Source organism: Seriola aureovittata, chromosome 5 (genome assembly GCF_021018895.1).
Source record: "Seriola aureovittata isolate HTS-2021-v1 ecotype China chromosome 5, ASM2101889v1, whole genome shotgun sequence".
NCBI lineage: Eukaryota > Metazoa > Chordata > Actinopteri > Carangiformes > Carangidae > Seriola > Seriola aureovittata.
Window position 1 is genome coordinate 2,011,004 of NC_079368.1, and position 27,843 is coordinate 2,038,846.

Genomic DNA, 27,843 nt, shown 5'->3' on the forward strand with positions numbered 1-27,843 from the left:
ATCTGTGAAGTGCTCAGATTTTGGAAAGGACAGGGACACCACATCTCTCAAGTGCAGTCTCTGTTGGTGGGTCCGTTACTAAACAGTTGGTTCAGCCTTGAACTAACCCTTAAATCAAATCTCAGATTTGTTCAGCCTCATTACACTGTGAACAAACAAAAAGCCATGAAACTGTGACCACTGACCCAGAAACGATAGGAGCGCTCTTAAAACCGATGTGTGTAGAGCCTGAACATTAAAATCTTTTTTATAGTCATGAAAATGATCTTGTATTTCTAATCAGGTCTTAAAGAGGGAGACCAGTCCCCCACACAGAGACCATGTCCTCCATGCAGAAAGTCCTCCGTATTGAGACCAGTTCTCCGCAGAGACTATCCGGAGGACCACAGGCACGTCGCAGGGACGTGCTCAGATAAATCAAACTACAGAACACTGTACTGATTTCTGACAAAGTTAAATGACACATTATCCTTTGGCTGTGTCATGATAAGTGATCTGAAGTCTATTTTCTAATTATAGCTGTGTAGAGTTATTAGACTGAGAAGCACCTGAACATTCCTGAAGGAGAACCCTCCTCAGTTCTGGATCAATGTGTTTTAGGCACAACACAACATTTTAGTTATTTGCTCTGCAGTGAGATCTTTAAACCTGGAAGACTCACTCAGTCACAGTTGATCAAATAAAGTGTTGACAGCAGTGTTTGATTCCTCAGTTTTACCTGTGACGAGTGTAAGAGTGGATCCTGCTGATTACACCTCTCAAGAAATGTTTTAGCTGTTAGGTCAAAATGAAATTATGTCTGAAATACAAACAGGTGCATTTTCAATATTTGTATCCTGTGTTTTTATTTCCGATTAATATTACATGAGTATTAAGATAAAAATAAAAAAGAAAATATAATGTGGGTAACATAATTTAATCATTTTCATAGGCTACATGTAGGCTTATAAAAACGAACGAAAAAAAAACTCAGCAGCAACAAATAAGCTCTGCCGAATAATCACTCAGTCACTCAGTCATCATCTACAGATTTAACTTATCACTGATGAACTGGTTAAAGAATACTGTATCATTATACTCTGTCTTTCAAATCAGTACAAGGTCCGATCGTTTCCGCTTTAGCTGTGCTCGTTCCCGCGGCGGGCCTGCCGTTCTCAGTAGGCCAGCAGCACCAGCACCCGCTCGCTCACGGACCACAGCTAAACAGTGGTGGTGAGATTAGGCGTCCTCTCCCTGGCCACGCCCTATTACAGGCGTCGCCTAGGAAACGGGGCGTGGATAAAGCGTTCGTGAAGCAGGTGACCGACGTGATTGGCTGAAGTGTCGGATGATGTAGTAGCGTGCCATCGTTCCATCGGTCCTCCGTGAGCTGTTGAAGCCGCTCAAAGTGTCTGTGCCCGTCTGCAGTCAGTCTCTCGTCCTCCACCTGCCAACGGTAAGTCAGTCTTCTCTTCGCTTCATGTTAATGTCATGTCGCCTGTGTATACAGAGGCATGTAGGGGCCGCACTGACGGCTCAGTTTGATGGATGATGGCAGGAATAGACGATGAGCGGAGCCGCATCTCAGCCGCTGCGGAAACGAGTTCAGCAGACATGACAGACCGGTGGCATTCCTAACAGTGATGCCAAAAACTGACTGTTTATTAACGTGTACCGCTGCTTCGATCTGGAGCAGTCATTCAGAACGTGACAATAATACACACAGATTGTAACAGTAACGTTGTAACTTAAACGTTTCTTAAAACGAATTATCACAACTGAGGCCAGACAGGTGATTATAGATCATAGATCATAGATTATGTTGTTATTGATGTTTGTGTTGGTTTGTCTAATGTCCTAGTTTGTATTTGTTCTGTTATAAATCCTGCATTCAGAATAATATTTATGTGAAAGCTCAAAGTACCAAAAAGTGAGAGTAGGTTAACAGACTTCTGGTTGAATGATTATCTGTAGAACTGTATTACTGCAATAACACATATGTATCAGTTTTATTCCTCTATATCTAATAATTGATTATTGATTGTGGTTGTGTTTCCTGTGATCATGTTGTTTTCCTGTAGTGACACCTGTGTCAAGCTGAACAGTGTCTTCTTCCAGTTTACGTTACTTTACTTGTTTGGCAGCCCTGCTCCACCATGCTGACCCGTCTGTTCCGTATGCATGGCCTCCTGGTGGCCTCCCACCCCTGGGAGGTGATTGTTGGCACAGTCACTCTCACCATCTGTATGATGTCCATGAACATGTTCACTGGCAATGACCAGATCTGTGGCTGGAACTTTGACTGCCCCAAAACAGAAGAGGTGAGTCAGTGAGATGAGACTGTAGTACTGTACCACACAGCGTGAAGTAGACCACAGTCCCAGCCTGAAACCGCCTCAGGACTGTCTCTCCACCTGCACTTCAGACTATATGTCACACTGAAAGTATATGGATCCTTTGACCAACCGCACAGCTCTGACTTAGTGTCCTTATCATTTAGAATTGATATCCATTGTTACGACCCACAGCTATAGATCCTAGAAAGCATGATGAATCTTATTTAGATTTTGATCTCGGCTGGAGGGATGACGATGATTTCATTAGTTCAGACCAACACATGACAACAACTGCCAGATAATTTGCCATCTGGTGTACTCAGGGTGCACACCCTACCTTTGTTTTTCATCTAGCACCTCATCACTTCCTGGTGTCTTCACTGTTTAGCTATGAACCTGCTGCTGCATAACTTCCTAAGACAGCTAGTAAATACATATCTTCATCCCATCTGACAGGACTGCATCCTGAAATAGCTGAAGTATGGAGTAAAGTAAATAGCTGTGTGTGCGTGTGTGTGTGCGTGCGTGCGTGTGTGTGTGCGTGTGTGCATGTCATGTCATGTTCTGGATATTATGGATTTTGTAATATCGTCATTACTGTGATAAACACACATTTTGGTTTTTAGCACCTAACTACCCCATACTAACCCTAACACTAACCTGATGGACGACAGAGCTTTGTCCTGATTGGCTGAAGCCTTCATTGACATACAATTTTACAGTATATCATACACCTTTATAGTATATCATACAGCTTTACAGTGTGTCATACAGTTCTACAGACATTTCAAATTGTAAAACAATTTTGTTTGACACTCACATTTTACAGTTTCTGTATAAGTTGTAATGAGTGCAGAACAGTTAGTACTATTTCAGAACTGAGACCAGGATTCAGCTCCTTGTGTTGGATGATGGTGGGTGGATCTTGTCACCTTAGGGCAGAGCTAGGCTAGCTGTTTCTGCCTGTCTTGAATCTTTGTGCTAAGCTAAGCTAACCAGCTCCTGGCTGTAGCCTTTTATTGACCTTACAGATATGAGAGTCAGTGTGTCCAGCTCTGCCTGTAGGTATTGCTATTATTTCTAATGAGAGTCTGCGATCTTCTCTTTTCATAGCAAATACTGAGCAGTGACATCATCATCCTCACCATCACACGCTGCATCGCCATCGTCTATATTTACTTCCAGTTCCAGAACTTGAGACAGCTGGGATCCAAGTATATTTTAGGTAAATTATTGATGGTCACATGTTGATAAGATGTCACAGACGGGTCTGTAGAGGGAGCACATCCTCTGACCTGTCAAGATATAAATAAAAAAAATCTCATCCTCTCTTTCAGGCATTGCCGGCCTTTTCACCATATTCTCCAGCTTCGTCTTCAGCACAGTGGTCATTCACTTTCTTGACAAAGAGCTCACAGGCCTCAAGTAAGGACGCACTCCTCATACTGTCCTCTCTTAGTGTCTCTGTTGAAAGCTCCAGCTGATTGCTCTGCTCTGTCCTTCAGTGAGGCTCTGCCCTTCTTCCTGCTTCTCATTGACCTCTCCAAAGCATGTGCTCTTGCCAAGTTCGCTTTGAGCTCCAGTTCCCAGGTTTGAAGAAATATTCACTTATCATATATATATATATATATAGAGAGAGAGAGAGAGAAAGAGAGAGAGAGATGCAACTGACTGGCTTATTTCACTCTAACTCTTTCAGGATGAAGTGAGGGACAACATTGCTCGTGGCATGGCAGTGCTGGGACCGACCTTCACTCTGGACGCCCTGGTGGAGTGCTTAGTGATCGGAGTGGGAACCATGTCAGGTACTCCCTGCCAAGTGAAGCTCCATTTATCCTTTGAATGAGGTGTAATGAGGTGGCTCTCTGATTGTTTCCTGGCCCTTTTCCTGTGAATTGTGCTTGAGAATCTGTTTGTGTCTTTCAGGTGTGCGGCAGCTGGAAATTATGTGCTGCTTCGGCTGCATGTCTGTCTTGGCCAACTACTTTGTGTTCATGACCTTCTTCCCTGCATGCGTGTCACTGGTGCTGGAGGTAAGGCTGCAGTCTGCGGTTGTATGTGTGTATTTGTGTGTGTCAATGTCGGTCTGACTGACCGTGTTGCGTTTGTTCCTGTAGTTGTCCCGTGAGAGTCAGGAGGGCCATCCTATCTGGCAGCTGAGCCACTTCTCCAGAGTGATGGAGGAGGAGGAGGACAACAAACCCAACCCTGTGACCCAGAGAGTCAAGATGATCATGGTAACAACCTCTCCACCTTCTTGTGTTTCTCTGTTTTCATCTGAACACCATGTGATAGCAGCTCTCTACTCCATGTGCAGTCTCTAGGCCTGGTGATGGTTCACGCCCACAGCCGCTGGATCGCCGAGCCCCTGTCCATCAACACCACCGTGGGCATGCCACAGGTCGGCATGGAGCTGGACCACCTCTCACCCAGGAGGATCGAGCCAGAGAAACCGCTCTGGCACTTTTACCTCACCAGGTGAGGCTGTTGATCTGCTTGACTGCATGTCTGTGTGCATGTGACAGCTGCCCTGCTTCAGAACATTAGTTGTGAGAGGAGGTTGTGGTGTGAAGAATAAATCTCTGGTCAGAACGTGGTGTTCAGGATCAACATCTGATGATGACAGTGGACACCGGCTGCAGTAGGGCCTTGGGGTTGCAGACAGTCCTGTCTGTAATGTTGCTGCTGCAGTTTTGACCCCTGCAGACTTTCTCACTGTGTCCACTGGAAGTAGATGAAGTTGTGGTAGAAATGTCTGCTCTTCTTGGATGTGGAATGAGGTCAGCATCAGACTCTGACCCGACTGGTCACTGGTTGACTGGAGTGTACTGTGGTCATACTGGGATGAGAAATAACATGGCTGCCAGCATTTCTTTATGTTGAGCTATCAAACTGTTATTTCATGATTATGTTTGTGTGAGACCTAAAGGAAACTGTCCCTCTCCTGCTGCAGGATGATCACCATGGACATAGAGCAGGTCATCTGCCTGGCCTTGGCCCTTCTGTTGGCGATCAAGTACATCTTCTTCGAGCAGGTTGAGATGGAGTCTACGCTGTCACTAAAGAACCCCATCACTATGTCTGCCCCTGGCCTGGCCCTGCGACGGCCCACCGAGACCTGCTGCAGGAAGGAGCCGCCGGCTCCCCGCCCCATCGCCCCCACCCACAACATGGCTGCCATGGTCTCCATCAAGGCAGAGAAAGGTGTGTCTGGACTCAGTGATGATGTTGAAGCAGCATTGTGTAGCATTGTGGTTTCTAACTCTAACTTGTTTCCTTAGATGAGGTTATCCGGCCCCTGTCCACCCCAGCTGCAGATCCCCAGCCAAAGAGCCTCTTTGTTATGGGGGATGAAGAGGAAGAGCTCAAATCTGACGCTGCTCAGCCGAGCCTCCCCACAAACCCTAGAGACCTGGACCAATGTGTGGCCATCTTGAACAACCCTGAGGTAAGACATCACACATAAATACAGCTAACTCAGCTAACCTCCTCACCTCCACCCACTTCCCAGCTCCCTCAGGTATCTGTGTGGGTCGTGGGATCACATCCCACCAATCAGACTGCAGGATTTGAGGAAGTTGTCTGATCTTACTAGGCTTTAATGAGATTAGTCACTGTGGTATCTCTTTGAGGCTCAACCAATTAGAGCATGACGCCAATAGAAAATACACTTGCAGTGAGTCCACTGGCTGTCTTTGGCCTCTGTGCAATCAGCTCACCTGAGTCTCCCAGGATAGTGTGAGATGGTGTTTATAGGTTCTTAAATTCATTTAAATTTATTTGTATAGCACCAAATTACAATATACATTATCTCTGGTAGATGAGCATCTACCAGAGACAGAGAAACTAAGCTGGCTCACTATAGACAGATATATTTAATGTAGAATCAACTTGCATGAGATTTATTGCTCTAATATTAAATTGAATCCACGGCAACAAGCATCACCGTGTTTACAGTAAATGTTTGTAAACACACAGCGATTGTTATAATCTATAATCTATAATCTGTATAGTCAGTCTCAGTAAAGATCCGTCCTCCTGTCTGACCACACTACACGGTGAACAGTAAATGGCTGCATGTGTTGCAGTTGGGGCCTCGTTTCCTGAGTGATGCTGAGGTGATGCTGCTGGTCAACTCCAAACACATCCCAGCGTACAAACTGGAGGCCACCATGGAGAGGCCAGAGAGAGGAGTGGCCATCCGGAGACAGATGATCTCTTCAAAGCTGCCCTCTCCTTCTGCGCTTTCCTCTCTGCCATACACACACTACGACTACTCCAAGGTGCGTGCGCACACACACACACACACACACACACACACACACACACACACACTGCCGTCCTCTCTGTAACATACTTCCTGTTTCCCAGGTTATGGGCACCTGCTGTGAGAATGTAATTGGCTACATGCCCGTACCAGTGGGCGTGGCTGGACCGCTGCATCTGGATGGGAAGCATTTCCAGGTTCCCATGGCAACTACAGAGGGCTGCTTGGTTGCCAGCACCAACCGTGGTTGTCGAGCAATTGCTGTGAGTGTCGGATTGTTGTTTTCCTACAGGACAAAATAGCTAACTACAAATATCCAGCTGCTGTCTCCAGATCAGATCAGTTCTCTATTTACTGTTGACACAGTTTGTAAGTTCTAGTTCACCTGCTCCAGGTATAACCGTGTCCGTTTCACATGTTGCTTTGAAATCTCACGTCAATATCAGACAAAGTGAGTTTTACTTGACCTTTAAAATGTGTAAATTAGGAATGATGAGGTAGAAATAGGAAACTTTGCTCCTGTGTATATTCTGAAAGTGCTCAGAAAAAAATGACAGCATTGGTCATTCAGATATCTAAAACTAAAAATATGCTGCAGCTGGGAGGTGGAGCCAGCAGTCGCATTCTGGCTGACAGCATGACTCGAGGACCCGTGGTGAGGCTGCCCTCCGCCTGCCAGGCTGCAGAGGTCAAGGCCTGGCTGGAGAGCACAGACGGTTTTCATGCCATCAAAGAAGCCTTTGACAACACGAGCAGGTAAAACACGAACCTGATACGGACAGGACTAAAAGTATGGCTCAGTGTCTGTGTCTACATGTTGATTTTTGTGTGGTTGTTGTGGCAGGTTTGCTCGGCTGCAGAAGATGCTGGTTGGTTTGGCTGGAAGAAATCTGTACATCCGCTTCCATTCCAAGACTGGAGATGCCATGGGAATGAATATGATCTCTAAGGTAACTGTGTGTGTGTGTGTGTGTGTGTGTGTGTACATTTGAGATTCAGATAGAGAGTTTCCATCCTAGTGTGAGACTCATGTATGATGGTTCACACCTGGCCTACCTGCAGGGTACAGAGCAGGCTCTGAGCAGACTGCAGCAGAACTTCCCAGACCTGCAGGTGGTGGCTGTCAGCGGAAACTACTGCACTGACAAGAAACCAGCCGCCATCAACTGGATCGAAGGCAGGGGCAAGTCTGCCGTCTGTGAAGCCACCATCCCCGCTAAAGTGGTCAGAGAGGTAGGAGGAGCCAGGACTCAGGGTGTTGACTTCTCACATGTTTTAGAATGAGGTGTCCAGTATTAAAGGGTCCTGCTGTTAGCCCCTTCGAACTGCTTCAGCTGTAATCATTCCTCCTGTGAAAAGGTCCAGTGCACTGTCAGTAGAGAGATGGAGGAGAAAGTTCCTGAGCATCCTCTAAAATCTTTTTAGTACGATAACTGTCTCTACACTGCAGCTCAGCACAGAGGGACAGAAGCCTGTATTCAGTCTCAGTAACATGTCTGAAAAAACATTACACATCAATCTGGATCCCATTTCACAATCTGCTAAAATCAACCGTTTGAGTTTTATATGAGTTAATTCAGAACAAGTTCCCTCCATCAGACTCATCCTGCAGAAGCTCACATTAACTTTACCTCAGCAGACTCATGTTCACTCGTTCACTGCAGGTGTTGAAGACGACAACACAAGCTCTGGTGGAGGTGAACATCAGTAAGAACCTGGTGGGCTCCGCCATGGCAGGGAGCATCGGTGGATTCAACGCTCACGCAGCCAACCTGGTGGCTGCCATCTACATCGCTTGTGGACAGGTGGAGTAGTTCTCAGGAAATATTCTGCATCACTTTATTTCACTGTATGTGCATAGTGAGGGCTAAATCATGAAATCTGTGCGTGTGTGTGTGTGTGTGTGTTTGTCCTGCAGGATCCAGCCCAGTCAGTGGGCAGCAGTAACTGCATCACCCTGATGGAGGCATCAGGACCAACAGGAGAGGATCTGTATATCAGCTGCACCATGCCTTCTATAGAGCTGGGCACTGTGGGAGGAGGCACCAACCTACCCCCCCAGCAAGCCTGCCTCCAGGTACACACACACACACAGGCACACACACAAAGGCACACTCACGCGCACACACACACAAATTGTTTCTGCTAGTGGACAAAACAATCAGTTACTGCAGCTTTAACAGGCCTGTGCGTGTGTGTGTCTCTGTGCCTGTGTCTGTGTGTGTGTGTGTGTGTGTGTGTGTGTGTGTGTGTGTGTGTGTGTGTGTGTGTGTGTGTGTGTGTGTGTGTGTGTGTGCCCGCAGATGCTGGGTGTGCAGGGAGCCAGTCAGGACTGTCCAGGGGAGAACGCCCGGCAGCTGGCCAGGGTGGTATGTGCCACCGTGCTGGCCGGAGAGCTCTCTCTGATGGCTGCTCTGGCGGCTGGACACCTGGTCAAGAGTCACATGACACACAACAGGTAAGCGCCAGGAACCTTCATTTACATGACTCAGTTTTGTCTGTGAGCCATTCACAGGTCTACACAAAAATCCGAAAGTTCAGCACATGCCAGACCCTAAAGAGTCACACAAAGTTTACAGTGACTATCAACTCCAGCAGACAATCTAGTGTGGGTCAAACCACGTTTAAGCCTTGCAGGTCTACTTTGTTTGTTTTTCAGGGACATATACATTTACATGTTACATCAGTCAAACCATTTAAAGCCTTAACTAATTCCCCCCAGATGCCATTTTATAAAAAAAAATATAAAACCAGTATGCATGTGACACACAACCTTGATGGTCTAAGACGATGTTACTGTCCTGTCTGCAGGTCCAAGGTGAATCTCCAGGAGACTCCAGGAACCTGCAGCAGGAAAGCGTCCTGAGAGCAGTGTGGCCTCCTGCAGGAGCAGTAACTTCAGGAATCTATGGACAATCTGAAAAAGACTAATCATTCATCAATGAAAGAACAGACCTCAGACGTTCTCTGAGTGACACAGGAGTATCATGTGACCAATCTCTATGCTGGCTATGAAAAGGATTCATTCAAGCTAATGGGACTGTTCTGTGGGAAATATAAATGTATCTGGTTATGTCTTATGGAGCTAGAAGCAGCTAATTACTGGCTTCTTTCATTTCCAAGGTTAAGAATGTCGTTAGGCTTTTGGGTTCAGATGAAACAAGCTCTCCAGTCACCAAACGAGCACCGTGAACACAGAAACACTGATACCTAAAGGAGCCTGCAGACTGTACACAGACTATAAGTTTACTGCAGGTCACACTGTGCAACATGGGTCTAATAAACATGGCTACAACATCAAGGCTGATGTATGTGGAATGTAGGATGATTAACCCCTGAATCAGCAGCTATGGCACAAGTCAATAGACAAGATTAATGTTTATATCAGTGAGCGTCATCCATCTGCATCGCTATGGTGGTAAACAATGAAGCTTAGCACAAATCGATTAGATTGGATTAATAGTGATTTTTATTGTATGGGAAAAAAAATCCAAAAAGAAGCGGAGGAGAATCTGGACCCGGGTGTGGTGAGGGAAAAAGAGGCAAACGTAGGACCTAGAGATAGGGTTAGGGAGTTGGGTTAGGAGAAGTATTTCATAATTTCATCCTATTGGTTGGTTTGTAGACGTAGGTCACAGCAGCATCTTTGAATCTCTCTCAGTGTGACGCTGGACCACGACCAAACACATCACCCAAGTTTGTTTCCCATCATCTTTGGTCCCGGGCGGCCCAAAGTCGCACAGTGTGTGCCTGCCTTAAAAAGTGAAGGTGTCTGTTGAATGTGTGTGAAAACTGAAGATCATTGCTGCTCACTACAGATTCTGCATCACTGGACCGACATCAGGAAAGAATAAATATGTGAACGATTATTGATGATTATTAAAGGCTGAGTTTATCTGCAGGTACAGAACAGGTGAGAAAATCTCAGGACTGTGTCTGTACTGCTGATAGGACATACAACAAATCATTAGGCTGGCCATTCCCTGACTTCCCAGAATGCCACAGCCCAATTTAAATACGCTCATCTTCTGTGGCCCACCCAAACCTTTAATGACAACACAACTCACGATACTAAGATTAAGTGTTTCCTGATACATATTTTTTGTTTTATAAACAGAACAATTCTGCAGGTTAATAATCCATCTATATACACATAACAATTAGTTAAGTAACTAATTAAATCACAGTGAATTGTTGAGCCTGTATCCTGGCTGTTTGACGCTGGATAATAAAACACTTATAAATACAGTTTCACAATATCCAACATAACATCAGCATGAAGCAAAGAGAAAATATGACAGTCACCGCTCCATTTGAACTGTTTTCCCACCAATGACAAGATATAAGAAACAGGGCCAGATCAATAATTTACTTCCATAACTTTGTTTTACTTTTTCTTATTTAAATATTGACTCATGGATATTTTATGGGCATTTCAAACTTAATTACCAAATTAAAAATTGAAAACAATTTATTTATTTATTGTAAATGACCTCTCACTGCCCACCTGCAGTAGCTCTACGACCCACCAGCTTACAAACGTGCGTGTGCGTGTGCGTGTGTGTGTTTGTTATCTGTGGAGATGAAGTGACTAAACGTCTGCTTGAGTTGCATCTGTAATTCATTAATAATGTCTGCTTCTAATCAACACAAAGTTGTGTTGTCACTGTGTGTGTGTGACAGTGGCATCAATCAGTCTGTGTTTTTAACTGCATTAGCACAGTGCTGATGCTTCAAGAGTAACATGCTGCAGACGTGTGAAATGAATTCACTGACAGTGAGTTTTCCTGTTGAACCAGCAGACAGGCGGAGGTTCTGGATATATTTTGTAATAAACACAAAAGGACTTTAGAGTGACAGGTTGTCCTGTTTTGATTACTGCTCTGTCATGAGCTGGAAAATTGAATTTACATGACAGTAAATGCACCGTCGGCCTTGACTAATGACACCTGTCCTGTCCTGTAAACAGGTTCAGATGTAGGGATTTATAATTATTTATTATTACCAGTGATTATTTCTTATATAGTAATATTTATCAGCACACATTGATGCATAATAATAAAAAGTATTCATTATTATTTCACTTTATATGGTGCTTACATGGTAAAATTAACACACTAATTCACTTCACACTAACACAGCTAAGACACACACAAAGCACAGAGAGGGAGACAGGGAGGCTGACTGGGGGCCCGCAGTTTGATTTTGGCCCCTGTCAATTTATTCTGGCCCTGCTCAAGTTCTTTGCCTGGTGTTTCTAATTGTTCCTGTTTATGCTGTGACAAATTAATGTTTAACCATTTAAGCACTAATGACATAATCTATCTATATGTTCATTTACATTATTGTTGTGCCATAAATACTAATCAGTCTGCATTCACTTCAGTAGAGGAACTAATGAAAACCAATGTCTGGATGTGAGAGTGACAGATATTGAGAGAATCTAAAACACTACAGCTTTAGAAGACGGTCAATATCTCCTTACAAAACATGTAACTATTAAAGAATATGGCACAAAACATACAGAAACTGAACCAGATCCAGCATGGATTAAGATGTTAAACATGTGTCCTGCAGTGAGATCTCAGTCACCCTGCTGAAGCCAGCTTCACTGTTTTAGCAGAAGAGTGTAATCAATGAGTGACAGCTGTAGGTTAGTGAAAGTTATACTTCTAATCAGATTACAGAGCTTTAACTTTCCCTCCACACGCTGCTCAGCAGAGGTCTCAGTCAGAAATCCTCCACTGATCTCTCAGTGCACAGCCCTCACCAGAGAAGCTGCTGTCCAATCAGATGAGGGCCCAGCACATCTCACCAGTTGTGAGCACACTGATTGGCTCAGCCCTGGTAGGACGCTGCAGAGCAGATTCATGAATAATATTGGAAGTGGGCTGGTCTAAAGTTTGGCAGGAGTTGACAGACACACCTCTGTTCTCCTCTTAAACACTTGAGGTACAGGGGAGGTTCATGTGAACACACGGGTCACTGTAGATCAGGATGTAAAGAGTGTGACGGCCGTGGTCTGTTTAAATAACACTAGTTTAACAAACACTTTGAGTGCTAAAAAGAATCCACATTCAAACTGTACAGTTTGTGTCGTCAACCTGTTTTTTGTTTACTTTTCATTGTTCATTCTTACAGATTGTTAGATTATTTGAATTAGTCATTTTAACAGTAGCCTTCATGCACCTTCATACATACTTCATACACCTAACGATGCTGTGCTTTGGGGACCTAAATGTATCCTTGGACACAACAGTGTACAATTAATTCATATCAAGCTACAGAGCTTCAGCAGAGGCCTCATCACCTCCGACTGTTCACTGTTCAGCCCTCCAGGCTGTGGTTCTACTTCCTGCTGCGTCACAAGAGGATTTTTGTCAAATATCAGACTCAGATAATTAACTATTTGTGTCTTTTAAGTGCAGGGGAATATGAGGTGTGAGTGAATTGTGTTTTATTTGTGATTTACCTATTTTCACTCCATGTAATGAAATGAAACAAAACCTACTGACGTCTGACAAGAGCTGATATTTTAAAATCCTCCAGGTTCTGACTTGCCTGGGTGGATGAGGGCCACAACAGGCCTGAACAGCTCCACCCATAGACATATTGTACAAATGGCTCCGCCCGGTCTGTTAACGGAGACACACTCCGGTCCACTAGGCGGCGCTGGAGCCGGCCAATAAACACAAGCAGAGTAAACCCAAGCAGAGGACAAGGAAGAAGAGCACCAGGAAGCGCAAGACACAGGGAACAACGGCGACCCAGCTGTTGTCCGGTCCATCATGTTGTCCTTCACTAGAGTTCCTCGTGTTTCTTCACACATTTTTCTCCTCGTGAACCCGCAGCTTCACGTGGCGACGGCGCAGAGCTCGAGGAGCCTCTGTCCCCAGGTGACGAATGCCCCCCCACCCCCCATCCACCGGTTGACTGTCAGCTCGGCTCACCGACCCCAGGCCACGTTATTTTTATTATTTATTATCAGTTATTATTATCAGTACTTCACACTGTCTTGTTTATATTCCAGCTCACGAGCGTGTCTCACCTCCCGGGGCTTCGTTCGTTCACTACGCACACGCTGCCGGGCCGCGCTGTCACCTGTCACCCGCCGAACAGAGTAAGTCCTGCTGCCAGACTCCGTTCACAAGTTTCACAATTCAAGCATCAACACACTAAACACGTTTTATACTGATTTACAAAGTGTTGGGAGCTTCTCCACTTACAACAACATTGCATTTAAAATACCGGTCACGTGGTTCACACCGATTCACTGCGTCACGTATTTCAGGTGAAGCTGATAGGTCACATTCAGATTTCCACCATCCGCAGAGACACAGTGAAGAGAAACGAGTCCGGAGAGGAATTCAACAGTGAGTCCTTGTGTGTGTGTGTGTTCAGTATCTGACCTCAGGTTTTCTGTGTCAGTGGTTTGAGAGCAGAGTTGGTGGAGACAAGTGGAGGAGGAACATCCAACTGACCACTCCAAGGCTGGAGAACCTCACCCCTGTGCAGATAAGGTAACCCACAGCTCTCCTCCTCCTCCTCCAAGCATCACTGCAGGTGTGGATGTTTAAAGCGTAACTGTGTGTCTCTGTTGAAGTGAGCTGTCTGAAGCAGCGTACGAGAAGCTGGCGGACGAGACTCTGGATGCTCTGGCTGATTACTTCGAGGACCTTACAGATGAAGCTTTCACCGGAGCTGACTACGACGTCGTCTTCTCTGTGAGTCCGTCTCTGTTCACTGTCTCTGTGCAGCACAGGTACAGGATAGTGATACTGACTCGTGATTGGCTGATGGGCAGAAGGCAACAGGCTCACTATCATGGTTCTTACTTTTTTACATGTTGGTAATGAGGAGTGTGAAGAACTCCAAAAACAACAGAGAAGTGTTTCATGCACTGAAGTAACCTTGTCACTATAAATCCACATATACATGCAGCAGGTCAGTAATCAGACTCCTCTTCTGCTCCTGGTTTCTTATTGGATAGATGGATGGAAAGAGGCTGCCTGTGTGTCTCTGTGTTGGTTTCAGTTGGTCGACATTGGGTGCTGTTATTTGAAATGTGGGGATGCATCACTACATATTATGATCTCCCCTGCTCAGCGTTGTCTTCAGTCTCTGTTCTGTGCATATCACATCAGTTGATTAGAAACCTGGTGACCAATATACAGAGGTACCTGTGTGGTCCAGGACGAATCTACTTGGGAAATCAGGTTTCTCAAATCCTCTACCCTGATTAAGAAATCATATCGGTGGAGAGAGCGACTCTAACCTGGTCACTGATACACAGTGTGGTCAGCATGAGCTAGAGTAGCTGCAATGGATTCAAAGTGACAAGTCTGAGACCACTCAGACCTCTCCTTCACCTGTGTCCTCAGTGTGTTCCATAACAGCCACTTTGACAGAAGATGGATAAATACACAGCTTCAGTGCTGTAGTGTTGGGCTCCTCTGAGTCCTGAAGCTCTGCTGGTGTTAACTGTCCTATAAATGAAGTGAGTGGAGTGGTAGAAATAGCTTGTTTGTAACAGCGTTTTTGCTGCTGAACAAAGTATGAGAAGTGAACTATCAGTGACTGATAGTTAGTTAGTTAGTTAGTTAGTTAGGGACTTCTGTATTTGCCAAGTATGTTTTGACAAGCAGGAAATTTCATGATGATGTTTTATGAATTCCTATGAAGTAATAATGTAAATAGTGTATACATGTGCAGTAAGTATAATGTGTTCCCTAATACTGTGCGTCCAACCACTCTGGGATATTTATGTGGGTAGACAGTAAACTTATGTAACTTGCAGGTACATTTTGAGGCGGACCAGTTTGTTCAGATCAAAAAGAGCAAGACTAGGCTGAGAGCAGATGCTGATCCACCAGAAACACTCAAACACCTGTTAGGCGGACGTTGCATGTAATTAACCACATAAACAAAACTAATATAGAAGAGGTCTTGCTGGGGTTAGACGCAGAGAAGGTGTTTGACTCTGTTGATTGGTGTTTTTTATTCAAGGTATTGTATGGATTCTGATAGCACTGGACTACAAACCAACAGCTAAAGTATGGATTAATGGTGGATTATCATATACTTTAGAATTATAAAGGAGATGCTGACAGGGCTGCCCCATTTCCCCACTCCTATTTGCAAAATTGATCGAACCCTTGAGTCAGTGGATACGACAAAATGAGAAGATACATGGAATTACTATGTTTCTAGAAGAGCAAAAATAGCCGATATTTTGATATACTTGGGGTGTCCATCTGTTTCCTTACCAGAATTGCTTACAACTCTTAACAGAATACGGATTATTATCAGGTTATAAACTTAAGACCCACAAGTCCCAAATCCTGACATTCAATTAGCCCCCTAGCAGATCAGTCAAAGTTGAATTTAAAGTGAGTTGGTCAAAAATGTATAGGGACACACCTGAGTACAGAGGTGTGTGGGTGAAGGGAGGGGTGAAGTATGTGGGAGAGTATGCGTGAGGGCAGATAAACATATACATCTCTTCTTGTTCTTGTCTGCATTATGTATAACCTGTGTTTTAAGTTTAAGTCAAAAGTGTGTGTGTGTGTGTGTGTGTGTGTGTGTGTGTGTGTGTGTGTGTGTGTGTGTGTGTGTGTGTGTGTGTGTGTGTGTGTGTGTGTGTGTGTGTGTGTGCGTGTGTGTGCGCGCGCACGCGTGTGTTTCCGTCCTCTGGGAAGTCCACACCACAGATCATATGACTCAAGACTGTTGTGTGTCTTTCTTGGCTGCACTACATCTGCTAATGTCCTTGACTGACTGAGTGATGACGTTACAACATTGGTCGGCCAAGTGTTGGACTTTTCCCATTGGCTGTTGCTCTTTCAAAATGGCATGAACAGTTCCTCTTACATAACCAGGGTGTGTTTACTGTGGATCCACAACAGTGTTCAACTACTGTATCTTCTCAGATAGTGGGCGGGGCCTTTACCTCACCTGAAAAAGTAACAGGTCTTTATTTCTAACTCCCCATTTCATATGTAGAACTGGGCATACCAGTATTTTATTAAGATGCCTCATTTTCCGCTCCTGTTTGTTAGTTACCTGTTAACACTTTCAAATTAAAAGTCCTATTGCATTTCGGTGGACAGAAACCCTTTATTTCCTAACAGGGCTTTTGCTGTGCTGATGTGCTGCAGTAAGAGTATTGTCTCTGTTCTAGGGGGGTTGTTTATTCTTTCATCCCTCTCGCCTGTAACATCTTCCTCCTCCCTGTCAGTTGTCCATGAGGCTGATTAATAAAGCAGCCAGTCGTGTGTGTCTTTTTTTTATTCATTGCGTTGGAGAACAGCTGTCTCTGCTGTCTGACTGATGGGCCAGTGTTTCAGTCTTGGCAGCTGACCCCCTTTTTCAACTGGCTGCACTGGCATATGGGGCCATAAGCAACACGCACGCACACACACACACACACACACACTCTGCAGAACGCAGAGAGCTGTGACACTGCATAAATCTGCAGGTAAATCTTTCTGGAATAATCAGCAGTCAGCTCTACACTCTTGTTTCAAACTTAATCCATCGTCCTGTTACAGAGGTTTCAGTGAGCCACACAATAACATGCTCAACAGTCTTCTCCCCCTATAATCACAGTCATTTCTACATTTCTCTTTGTGTATCGAGGAAACAAATGAGACACAACCTGTTCATCACTGAGCTGTAGAAGGGTTGGTAGGTGCAGAGTATTTAGCTGTTCCCAGTCATGTCCCGACTCCTGCTCTGCGCTGGAACTGGAAATCATGGAACGGCTCCACTTTACAGTGAAGGAAAAAATATATATAACAAATCATTTGGTGTGAAATGGACAGAACTTAAATGATATCAGTGTGTGAAGATCACTGCTGTTGATGATTGTGTGACTTGGAGGTGTTTTGTTCCATTACAGTAGTTGTTGAACTGGTTTATTAAATGTGTGTGTTCTGTCTTTGTTCCATGCACAGAGTGGAGTGCTGACTGTGAAGGTGGGCGGGGACCACGGCACCTATGTCATCAACAAACAGACACCAAACAAACAGATCTGGCTTTCTTCTCCCACCAGGTAAGACCGACTCCACCCCTGACCCCACCCCCTGATGGTTTTGAGGAAAATGAACACATGACCCAGATGCCTTTCACACACGTCACACCATCACAGAGTGGTTCTCGGGCACCACCCTCAGCTCCTCTCTAACAGTAACATCTGTCTGCAGCTGCCTGCTCTCCACTGCACTGCTGTGGTTACACACAGAGCTGTCCAGACAGCTGTTGGTCTCTGCTCTGTGTCCAGACAGCTGGGACAACAGCTGAGTGTGGGTGGACATTTTAATCTCACAGTGATGGTTGATGAAGGTGTAAAACTCTTAGTGTTTGAAATGCTCCACGGTACAGTGGTCTCTGATGTCCAACAGGAACATGCTCACGCCATCTTTTATTACAGTGATGTTCACCATTCACAGTAAATGTTGTAATTATCGCCCTAAAATGATTTTTCAATAACATGTTTCATTCGCTTTTGTCTCTTCACATTACAGACAACATTTAAATGAGATATGACTTTATATTGAGACAACCAGTCATATACATATCAACCAATGGAGAACCCGCACACAAATTTAGAGGTGACATGTGACTTTAGACCAATCATATTCACAAACTGGAGATACCGGGTGTGTCCAGTAATGCTCGTGGGTGACAGTGTAAGTGTATCTATGGTGCAGTAGACAAGTTAGCAGCGTATGTACTTTAAAACCCTTATATCACAAAATGATATCAATATTTAATTAAAACACTAAATCAAAGTTAAAATAAAGACACAGATGTGAAACCATCACTATTAGAACTCATGAACTAAGTCCTCAGCCTCATGGAAGTAAACTTTTTTTTCTGAGAGATCTGAAACATCAGCCTGTCAGTGAATTTCCTCTGCTGTCTTGTTTGCAGTGGACCGAAGCGCTATGACTGGACAGGTGAAAACTGGGTGTACATTCATGATGGTATTAGCCTCCACCACCTGCTCTCCAAAGAGTTCTCCATCATCTACAATAAGAAAATGGACCTCTGTGATCTGCCCTACTCTTGAGAGCCTCACCTGGAATCACCTGTCTGTAGTAAATCTATTGTGAGTCACTGAACTGTTCGATCACATTGGAGCCAAAGACACAAAGTATTTAGTGTATGTACAACTCCACAGTACTTTACCAGCATCAGCCCATAATGACAGTCATCTGCGTGTGAGCTGCTCTGTTGTTATCTGTATCCTCTCTAGTAAAAATCTATTTCATGACAATGTCACAGTTTCACGAAACCCATGTGGAATTCATCCACATTCAGTCTCCATGTAAACTCCTCAGTGTCCCTCACCGTTTCCATGGCAATCGGTGTTTTCACATCCGACCGATACTGTGGTTGAGAAGTTGACAACACCGTAGGCCCCAACAACACTCCAGTTTCTCAACAGTGCTGGAAACCTGTCAGATGTCGGCTGACGGACAGTTCGTCCCCATGTTGCTGATTTGTATTTATTTTATTTGAGTCACCATGTAAATGTAAATAAGATAGTGTTACTATTTGATGCATTTGACCTGAGTTGGCTTCAAGCTCATTTTCATCTGCAGCGACAGAACAGCACTCATCAAACATAATACACAGCAGTAGGTCACACAAGCACACACACACTCCACGTGTGTGTTAGTCAAATTAAAATCAGGAACGTTTGTACACAGAGCAGATTATTCAGCACAGAGCACACTGGTTGCTGTTCATATACAGCACCCTGAAAGACAACAGTACAAGTCTACATTAGATTAGCTCTGCCAGGTTGTAGCGTCCCTGTTAAAGTGGAGAGATTTGGTCGAAAGATGAAGTGATTGTAGTGGAAACTAAAATCCCTCATGTTGAGATCTGCAGCTTCTATAAGAAAAATAAGTTTTTCTACCAGACGCAGGAACAGTGTTGTGTTTCCTCTCTGATCTCCATAAACAATCTGGGTCCCTCTTTTTAACTTTATTAATATTTTTTAGAATCATTTTCCTTCTGCCTTGTCCATTATATGAGTATTCAATAAAAGATTTCAATCCAACCTTTTCATTGTCAAATGCAGTTTGCTTGGACTAGAAAAGTTTTAGTCATTCGTTCTGGTTTATCAGTAAATATCTGGTCTAGTTTTGTATTTGAAACATTTTCTGAACTGATTCCAGGGATATTTGTCTGTAACTATATTTTCTCTTTAACTTATTATCCCAATTCAAATTAAAATCACCCAGAAGAATTTATTATTGGTTGTAATTACACTCTTAGGATTTCTGTGAGTTGATGAAGTGGGTCTGAGTACAACATGTTCTTGTGTTAACAGCTTTGAAGGCAACATGTTATTTGCCACATAAACACTGTAATGATCCAATTAGTCATTCTCTTTAATTCGTTTAATGTCAAGTCATTCAGTTAATGTTAAAGTTCTTTAGTTCATCATTGACAGAATAATGAATGTGTCAGAATATGTGTGTGTGTAAGTGTGTGTGTGTGTGTATATCACATTACCAGAAAGTTGGGGTATCCCTTCCCTCCTCCTGTGCTGTAGTCAGACTGGGACAAATGACAGAATGAATTTATGTGAGGATTAAAAACACAGACAGCGCTGCACTGCAGTCATTACATGCATTACAAATAGTCAAGGATGAAACCACATTAAGCCTGAAGCATTATTTCCATTGTGGTTCTCTAGAGGGTGCTATAGAAAAGAAATATTGTGATACAAATAGCTACTGCTCCCAGATAGTGATGGCTAGAAACATGGTTCCACCTTTTAAATGACAAGCACAGGCCACATTAGCTTGTAAAGCTTGTTGATTAAAACTGGACAAATAGTCGATTTTAATGCTCCTGACAACCACAACTCATACACATGCACTACTATTTCTGACTACTGATGTCAACGCTATGAATGTTTTCCAGGAGAGACTGTCTGAACATGGGAGAAGTTATCTCCATATTTAAACCATATCGCCTCTCTCTATGACGGCCGGCAGCATGTTGTATGAACTTCTTTTCTAGTATCTCCACACTTTAATTTTATGCTTCTCTACAGGACGTTATGCTTCCTGTGTTAAAGAGGTGAGACGCAAAATCAAACCTCATTTTTGGGGACACTGGACTTTGTGTTTGGCATCCCCCTTTTTTGACACCATCAGTACGAATTTACAAAACAAAGCACATCTGCTCACCTGCTGTACTTCTTTAAGTTTTTAGGTGCTGTTGTGTTACATGAATATTTCCAGTTTGCCTAAACTGACTCCTCATTTCAAAGGGAGATCCTGTAGTTTTGCTACATGTGTCATACAGCTGCAGTGACTTTGCACATACATATGAAACATCAAATCAGCTGATGAAATATGATGTTTTTGCAATTAAGCATCACAGGTACCAGCTAACACGTGAAAGTGTGTGCAGGAATGTTTCAGCATAAATAATTTAACAACTAAAAGACTCTTCAGTCAAGTTTTATAAAATCAGTTCTTCTTCTTCTTCTTCTTCTTTATCCATTATACTTTGTGTATTACTTTCTTCTGAAGATTTTTTTTTAAATGTCATGGGCGGATCATGAATCTGGCTTCTCTGTTTTGATCTTTCTGCATAATCAGTCTCTGACCACTAGGCAGCAGTGTCCCCTTACAGAGCTCTGTGATCAGCTGATCCTGTCTACTGCTCCTGGGTCAGACAAAGCGGAGGCTGCTGGGAACAAGGGGATTCACAGTCTCCACCAATCAGATCAGGCTCAGTCAGAATCAGACTCTGAGATATCTGAGAATGTCTCTCAGTTTGTATCAATAACCTTATGATACTACATCGATAACCTTGTGTATGAATATTCAGGTTACTGATAACACAGGTTGTCATGACTCTGTCCCCCATATGTTTAAGATACAAAGCATTCCTCAGTAATCGTGTCACACCAGGATCTGCAGTCTGGAAACCTGTCCCACCACGGGGGTCACTGCCAGCCTCTCCTCTAACAAATGGAGCACACATCCTGAGTACACCCGGGGCGGGCTGACAAGGATCTGGAGGCTGCACGGTGTTGTGTCACAGCTCAGTTGTCTTGGATAGAATAGGGCCACAATCATCATCCAGCTCAGGAGGAGGAACTAGCAGTTCCTTCAGTTCAGGCCTGTCTCCTCCGTTGCCATCGGATTTGGAGGGAGGTCGGCTCTCCTCCGATCCGCAGCCTGAAACCAACACTTCCTGTCTGCCATTGAACCCCGACTCCAGCCTACCAACTGGGTCAAAAGGTGTGGCGATGTGCCTCTTCAAGCTGAATCCTCTTAGTTGGCATCTGGTGACATCGGACTGTTCGTGGATGATAGGACCATGAATCCCTGTGCAGTCAGGCTTAAACTCCCTTCATCCTGTTTCTCTCCTGTTTGTCTTTCCATTGATGATCGTCCTGCCTTCTCTGTTCAGCAGATCCTGGACGTCTGCCGCAGGGGACAGGCGTTCCAGTTTTTGGTGGACTCGATTAGGAAGGGTATGGTCTAGAGGAATGTTCCTGGGTCGCTCGCAGTTTCATTCTGGATGCTTCCCACATTCGGGACTTTTACTGGGAGCATCCAGACAAGCCGTGTGGCGCAAACCCTGGATGTTTTATGATGGAAAAATGTTTGAGCTGCAGTCGTCCCTCTCTGTACTCCAGCACTTCACTGCAGTGGAGAAATCTGCTCCTATCAGCTGTAGTTAGACTAAAGACTGTCAATCACACATCAGAGCAGACGCACAGCTGGAGCAGTGTTTCAAACCAGCGTCCGAACAAGGAAATAAAGACAATAACATTTAGAGAAACAAAAAACATAAAGGAAATTTGGTGACATTTCTAAGAGCTGATAAGACAACAGACACATTAATTTGTAATCATGCTCTCTCCTTTTATTCACTAATCCCTTTCTGTAAGGTTTTCTTGTCCCCTCTTAATCTATTGAATAAAATCATTTTATAAATTAGGTCTACAGTCCAAATCCATGGTGTACTTTATGTTCTCTGATGCTGTACGAGACAGACCATGTTGTGGTCCTCATTTGGAAATCTATCTATCTATCTATCTATCTATCTATCTATCTATCTATCTATCTATCTATCTATCTATCTATCTATCTATCTATCTATCTATCTATCTATATATCTATCTATCTATCTATCTATCTATCTACCTATCTATCTATCTAACTGTTGTTAGGCGACATATAGTGGTCGGAGTAATTACATACTATATTGTCTCTATTATCCATGACGATTCGCTGTTATGTTGTAACCATGACAACAAAGATTGTCTGATGTGTAGGAAGTACTTATTTTAACCGAAATCATGATCTTTTCCTAAACCTAACCAAGTAGTTTCTGTGCCTAACCCTAACCAAGCCATGACCGTTGTTATAGTAACCACAGCAACGTTCGGTCAGTTCAGAGCCCTGATTCCACTTTTTCATTAATAATAATTTTTCTCATATTCAGAACAAATTGAAGAGAATATCTGTGAACGTGGCTCATTGTCTTTAATGTATTAATGTCCCAATAGTTTTAGCGCCAAAGAGAAACAGTTTTTCAGTGTCTCAACAAGCACTGAAAAAAACATTGAAAACTCCTTCTACTTTTTACAGTGAGCTGAAGAATCGTCCTCGTTTCTTCTGCCTCACTAAAAAGGAGATATGGGTTCTCCAGGAAACTGGTTGTATAAGAGCGGCAAGGTAGGGATAATGTGTCTTGGTAAGAGAACACGGAGGCAGTCAGATTGAAGTATCCTTCATTTATTTAGCTGTGGTCTGCAACAATAATACAAACAAAATAAACAAACATTTTACTATCATAGAAACAGTAAACTAGCTTAATACTGCACTAGCATAATATTAGTTGTGCAAACAATAATATAATAATCATTAAACATAACCTAATAATCACACTCACCACTTCTCATTTACACACAGCGGGAAAACAGGGAATCAGGATAGCTAATGCTGCATGAGGTGAAGGAAAACTGTCTGCTCTTGACCGCATGGAAGAAAGGAGAACACTAACGGAGCAGAAGCATGCACACAGGTGGTGCATTCAGGAACGTCGGTAAAACTGAGACGCATTCGATAAAGTGGGAAAAATAAGTTCTCTATGCAAACACACTATATAACACATAAATCTCACTTGAACAATGTGGGCTTTCGAACACAGCCGCCCCCGACTGTCAACATTGACAGTCGAATCCAAGGTAGAAAGGTCACTCAGGTAAGTAAGTCCTTGGTTTCCTCATCTTCTAGCTTGGGGAGTTGGACCAAGCGAGCTACTGGTCGAATGTATGTCCGATCCTTGACCTTCACAGCAGCGGTCCGAATACGCCCATCAGCTCCAGGATAAGTATCCGTCACCTTACCGACGGGCCATGAAGCTCTTGGGAGTTGGGGATCCACAATGAGCACCACTTGGTTTGGCATGAGGCATTTCCCATCCTTCTGCCACTTCTGTCGCTTCTGCAAAGTAGGCAAGTAGTGACTAGTGAACTTGGACCAGAAGTGGTCAACAAGGACTTGACTATGTCTCCATCTGCGATTTCCAAGGGTGTTGCTTAGGTCATAAACTGCTTGAGGGAGTGAGGCATCGTAGCGTCCCATCAGCAGGATGCTAGGTGTGATGGGATCCGGATCTGCTATGTCTGATGAAACATAACCAAGAGGCTTAGCATTCAAGATGCCTTCCACTTCCACTAGCACTGTCTGGAGCACAGTTTCAGATACAGTCTGGTCTTTAAGAACAACCTTGAGGGCAGTCTTCACAGACCTTACCTCTCTCTCCCATGCTCCACCAAAGTGGGGAGCACTGGGAGGATTGAAGCAGAAGGTGATCTGCTGTTCTGCCAGCTGTTCCTTTAGAGAAGGAGTCATCGCTTCAAAGGCTTCACGTAGCTCTCTAGCTCCACCAACAAAGTTTGTCCCATTGTCGGACAGGAGCTCAAAGGGTTTGCCTCTTCTGGCTGTGAAGCGACGCAATGACATCAAGAAAGCTTCAACATTGAGGCTGTCAAGGAGGTCCAAATGCACGCACCGGGTTGTCATGCACTTGAAGACTATGCCCCAGCGTTTCTCGGTTCGTCGTCCAATCTTCACCGTGAATGGTCCAAAGCAGTCGACGCCAGTCGAATAAAAGGGTGGCTTATACAGCCGTAGACGAGCTGGTGGCAAATCCGCCATCTTAGGGACTGAAGGATTGGCTCGCCATGACTGACAATGCATACAGTTGTTTTGGTACCTCTTGACCACTTCCCTACCACGCAGAATCCAAAAGCGGCGACGCAGTTCAGCCAGGACTCTCTCTGGTCCAGGGTGCAGGAGCGTTTCGTCGAAGTCCTGGATGATGAGCTTAGTCAGAGGATGCTTTGGGTCTAGTAAGACCGGGTGGATTGCGTCTGTCTCTAGCTGTTCAGCTCTTCGGAGTCTTCCACCGACTCTAAGGAGTCCTGTCTCCTTATCGTACTCAGGAGATAGTGAGCCCAGCCGGCTATGGGATGGTAGGGGCCGGTCTGACATGAGAGCCTTAATCTCCTCTGGGAATGACATAGACTGGGCTTGCTTTAGATGGAGATTCTCCGCTTTGATGTAATCAGCTGCCTCAACGGACGAACCGGAGCCTGGATCAGCCGCCCCGTGTAGGGATCGCACTGTTGCTTGCATGAGGTCCTTCCATGTAGAGAACAAGCTGACATCAGGAAGCTGAAGAGAGGGGTCAACAGTCACATGTGCGCAGAAAGAGGATTTCTTCAGTTCACTATCCTCTGGCTCTGGATAGACTGATGGACTGATAGGCCAATGATCCTCAGAACATCGAAGGAAGTCAGGGCCTTGGTGCCAACGATGTGGTCGGGACAATTCCTTTAAGGTCTTGCCACGCGTGATGTCGTCAGCGGGGTTATTGGCACTATCCACGTACCTCCAGTTGCTCACATCAGTAAGGTTCTGGATCTCGGCCACACGAGTGCCCACAAAAACCTTGTAACTACAAGATTCTGACTGAATCCAGTGGAGGACTGTTGTGGAGTCCGACCAGAGTGTGACCTTCCTGATAGGTAAGGTGAGCTCCGTTTGGATAACACGAGCTAGTTGAGCACCAGTGAGCGCAGCACTCAGCTCCAACCGAGGGATGGATAGTTGCTTCTTTGGTGCCACACGGGATCTGGCTAGGATGAAAGCAACATGAATTTCCTTTTGATCATCCTCTGTTCGCAAGTAAGCAACAGACCCGTATGCTCTCTCAGAAGCGTCGCAGAAAATATGGAGATCTCGGATAGATGTAGGAGAGTCTGCGGAGGCTGGTGCATAGCATCTTGGGATTTCCATCTGAGTCAGGTCAGGAATTTCCTGTTCCCATGTTAACCATCTGTCTCGCAGGCTCTGTGGTTGAATTGGGTCGTCCCAACCGATTCTTTCCTTCCAAAGGTCCTGGACGAGAATCTTGGCTCTTGTTGTAAATGGAACAATGTACCCTAACGGGTCGTACTGACATGCAAGTACCTTGTAAACAGTCCTTAACGTGGGTTCTGTTCTCTCAGCTGGTCTGTGTTTGTACTTCAGTGAGTCGCGGAGGCAGTCCCATCGCAATCCAAGAGTTGGCTCCTGTAGGTCTGTACTGGATTGGGAGAGCCATAGCTCACTGCTCTCAGACCGTACATCAGTTGGGAGATGCTCAATGACAGCTGGAACGTTGCTAGCCCACTGGCGTATCTCAAAACCGCCGGAGTGGAGTAGCTGGCACAGCCTGTCTACCAGGTCCTTAGCTTCCTCTTTTGAGTGTGTACTGCGGAGACAGTTATCCACGTAGAATGACTGCTCGACACAGTCCGCGAGGTCGCTGTTGGTTTCCTGTACGTGCCGCTGCAGGGCGTAGATGGCACAACAAGGACTGCAAGTAGTGCCAAACGGTAGGACTTGCCATTCATAGATCTTTGGCTCCTCCGTCCTCTGCATCCCCCGCCAGATGAAACGCAGAACTGGTTTGTCGGTTGGCAACAAGCGTATCTGGTGAAACATACCCTTTATGTCTCCACTCACTGCCACTGGATACTGCCGGAACCGAATGAGGACTCCGAGCAACGATGGGCCTAAAGTAGGTCCGGGCAGGAGAAGGTTGTTGAGGGACTTCCTATCGTACTGGAAAGAACAGTTAAAGACTATTCTGTTCTTGTTGTTATGCCGCACCATATGGTGAGGGATGAACCAGGATTCGGGGGTTGACATAGCTGCCTCTGGTGGCACAACTGCTACATAGCCCATCTTCTCGAGCTTCTGGATTTCCTGGCAGTATACCTTGGCTAGTTCTGGGTCTTTGGCAAGTCTCCGCTCTGTACTTCGGAGGCTAGGTAACACTGCTTCCATAGGAGCCTGAAGGTTTGGAGAGTTGGCTCGACGAAGCAATGGCGTAGCATATCTTTGTATCCCACCAACAGTGACCCTGGTGGTGGACGTCTGAAGAAGGTTCAGGGCTTGCTGGTCTTGCTTTGACCGAGTTGCTTGCTTCTCACTCATAAAGGGGAGAGTGTCGATCTGCCATAGCCGCTCTACGTTCTTTAGGAGCTCACAGGTAGGCGTGACCGTTGCAGTGAACAAGCATTGCTGTTCGGATGAAGCTATGTGCTCTGTGCTGGTGGGACCTTGGAGCGACCAACCAAGTTTGGTGTGGACTGCAATGGGTCCTCCTGGTGGGCCCAAGTGCACCGGCTCTATAGGTGCAAGAAGATGAGGCGTGTCAGATCCGATGAGCAACAGAGGTTGGACATGGTCGACGGGAGGCAGAGGTAAGTTGCGGAGGTGTTTATACCTCCGTTGGAGGATTGACACTGGATAAGAGTGTTCTGACAAACCTAGATTGTCAGATGTGAATGCTTGACGTATGTGATGCTTCTCAGCAGGTTTGATGGGGGAAGATACATGAAAAGTCACTGAAGCGCCGTGCAGCTGCACTACGTCCTGGTGAACAGTCCTGATGGTAAGCGTTTCAGGATGTGAAGTAAGGTTCAAATGTTGGACAGCTGATGGCAGGATGATGCTTCGCTCAGAGCCATCGTCCAGAACTGCATAAGTCTCTAAGACTCGGTTCCCATTGTGGAGTAGGACTTTCACGATTTTCAGCATCACCTTGGGGGATCTGTTTGGTCTATCTAAGTACACCTTTGTCGTGGGAGCAGTCACCATCAGCACACTCTTCTGTGTTTGCTGGACTGCATCGTGTAGTATTGTCAGATGCTGC

The 27,843-nt window shown here is 44.9% G+C and overlaps 2 protein-coding genes across 3 annotated transcripts; both read left to right on the forward strand.

Moving 5' to 3' along the window:
* Window positions 1-1,280: 1,280 nt before the first annotated feature.
* Window positions 1,281-10,451, forward strand: hmgcra (3-hydroxy-3-methylglutaryl-CoA reductase a). The gene is made up of 20 exons (XM_056376457.1): window positions 1,281-1,435; window positions 2,124-2,300; window positions 3,429-3,540; window positions 3,653-3,740; window positions 3,821-3,905; window positions 4,015-4,120; window positions 4,242-4,348; window positions 4,433-4,552; window positions 4,633-4,793; window positions 5,269-5,519; window positions 5,597-5,763; window positions 6,404-6,598; window positions 6,687-6,845; window positions 7,181-7,338; window positions 7,427-7,532; window positions 7,645-7,815; window positions 8,247-8,387; window positions 8,501-8,659; window positions 8,886-9,040; window positions 9,394-10,451. The coding sequence occupies exons 2-20, from the start codon at window positions 2,136-2,138 to the stop codon at window positions 9,446-9,448; spliced, it is 2,661 nt and encodes an 886-aa protein (XP_056232432.1). The 5' UTR covers window positions 1,281-1,435; window positions 2,124-2,135; the 3' UTR covers window positions 9,449-10,451.
* A 2,825-nt stretch (window positions 10,452-13,276) lies between these two features.
* fxn (frataxin) lies at window positions 13,277-19,654 on the forward strand. 2 transcript variants are annotated; one of them, XM_056376458.1, is made up of 6 exons: window positions 13,277-13,478; window positions 13,613-13,702; window positions 13,984-14,102; window positions 14,186-14,306; window positions 17,538-17,635; window positions 18,517-19,654. In XM_056376458.1, the coding sequence occupies exons 1-6, from the start codon at window positions 13,371-13,373 to the stop codon at window positions 18,653-18,655; spliced, it is 675 nt and encodes a 224-aa protein (XP_056232433.1). In that variant the 5' UTR covers window positions 13,277-13,370; the 3' UTR covers window positions 18,656-19,654. The 2 variants fall into 2 exon arrangements, with proteins under 2 accessions (XP_056232433.1, XP_056232434.1); XM_056376459.1 differs by having other exon boundaries at window positions 13,279-13,478; window positions 14,011-14,102.
* Window positions 19,655-27,843: the final 8,189 nt, after the last annotated feature.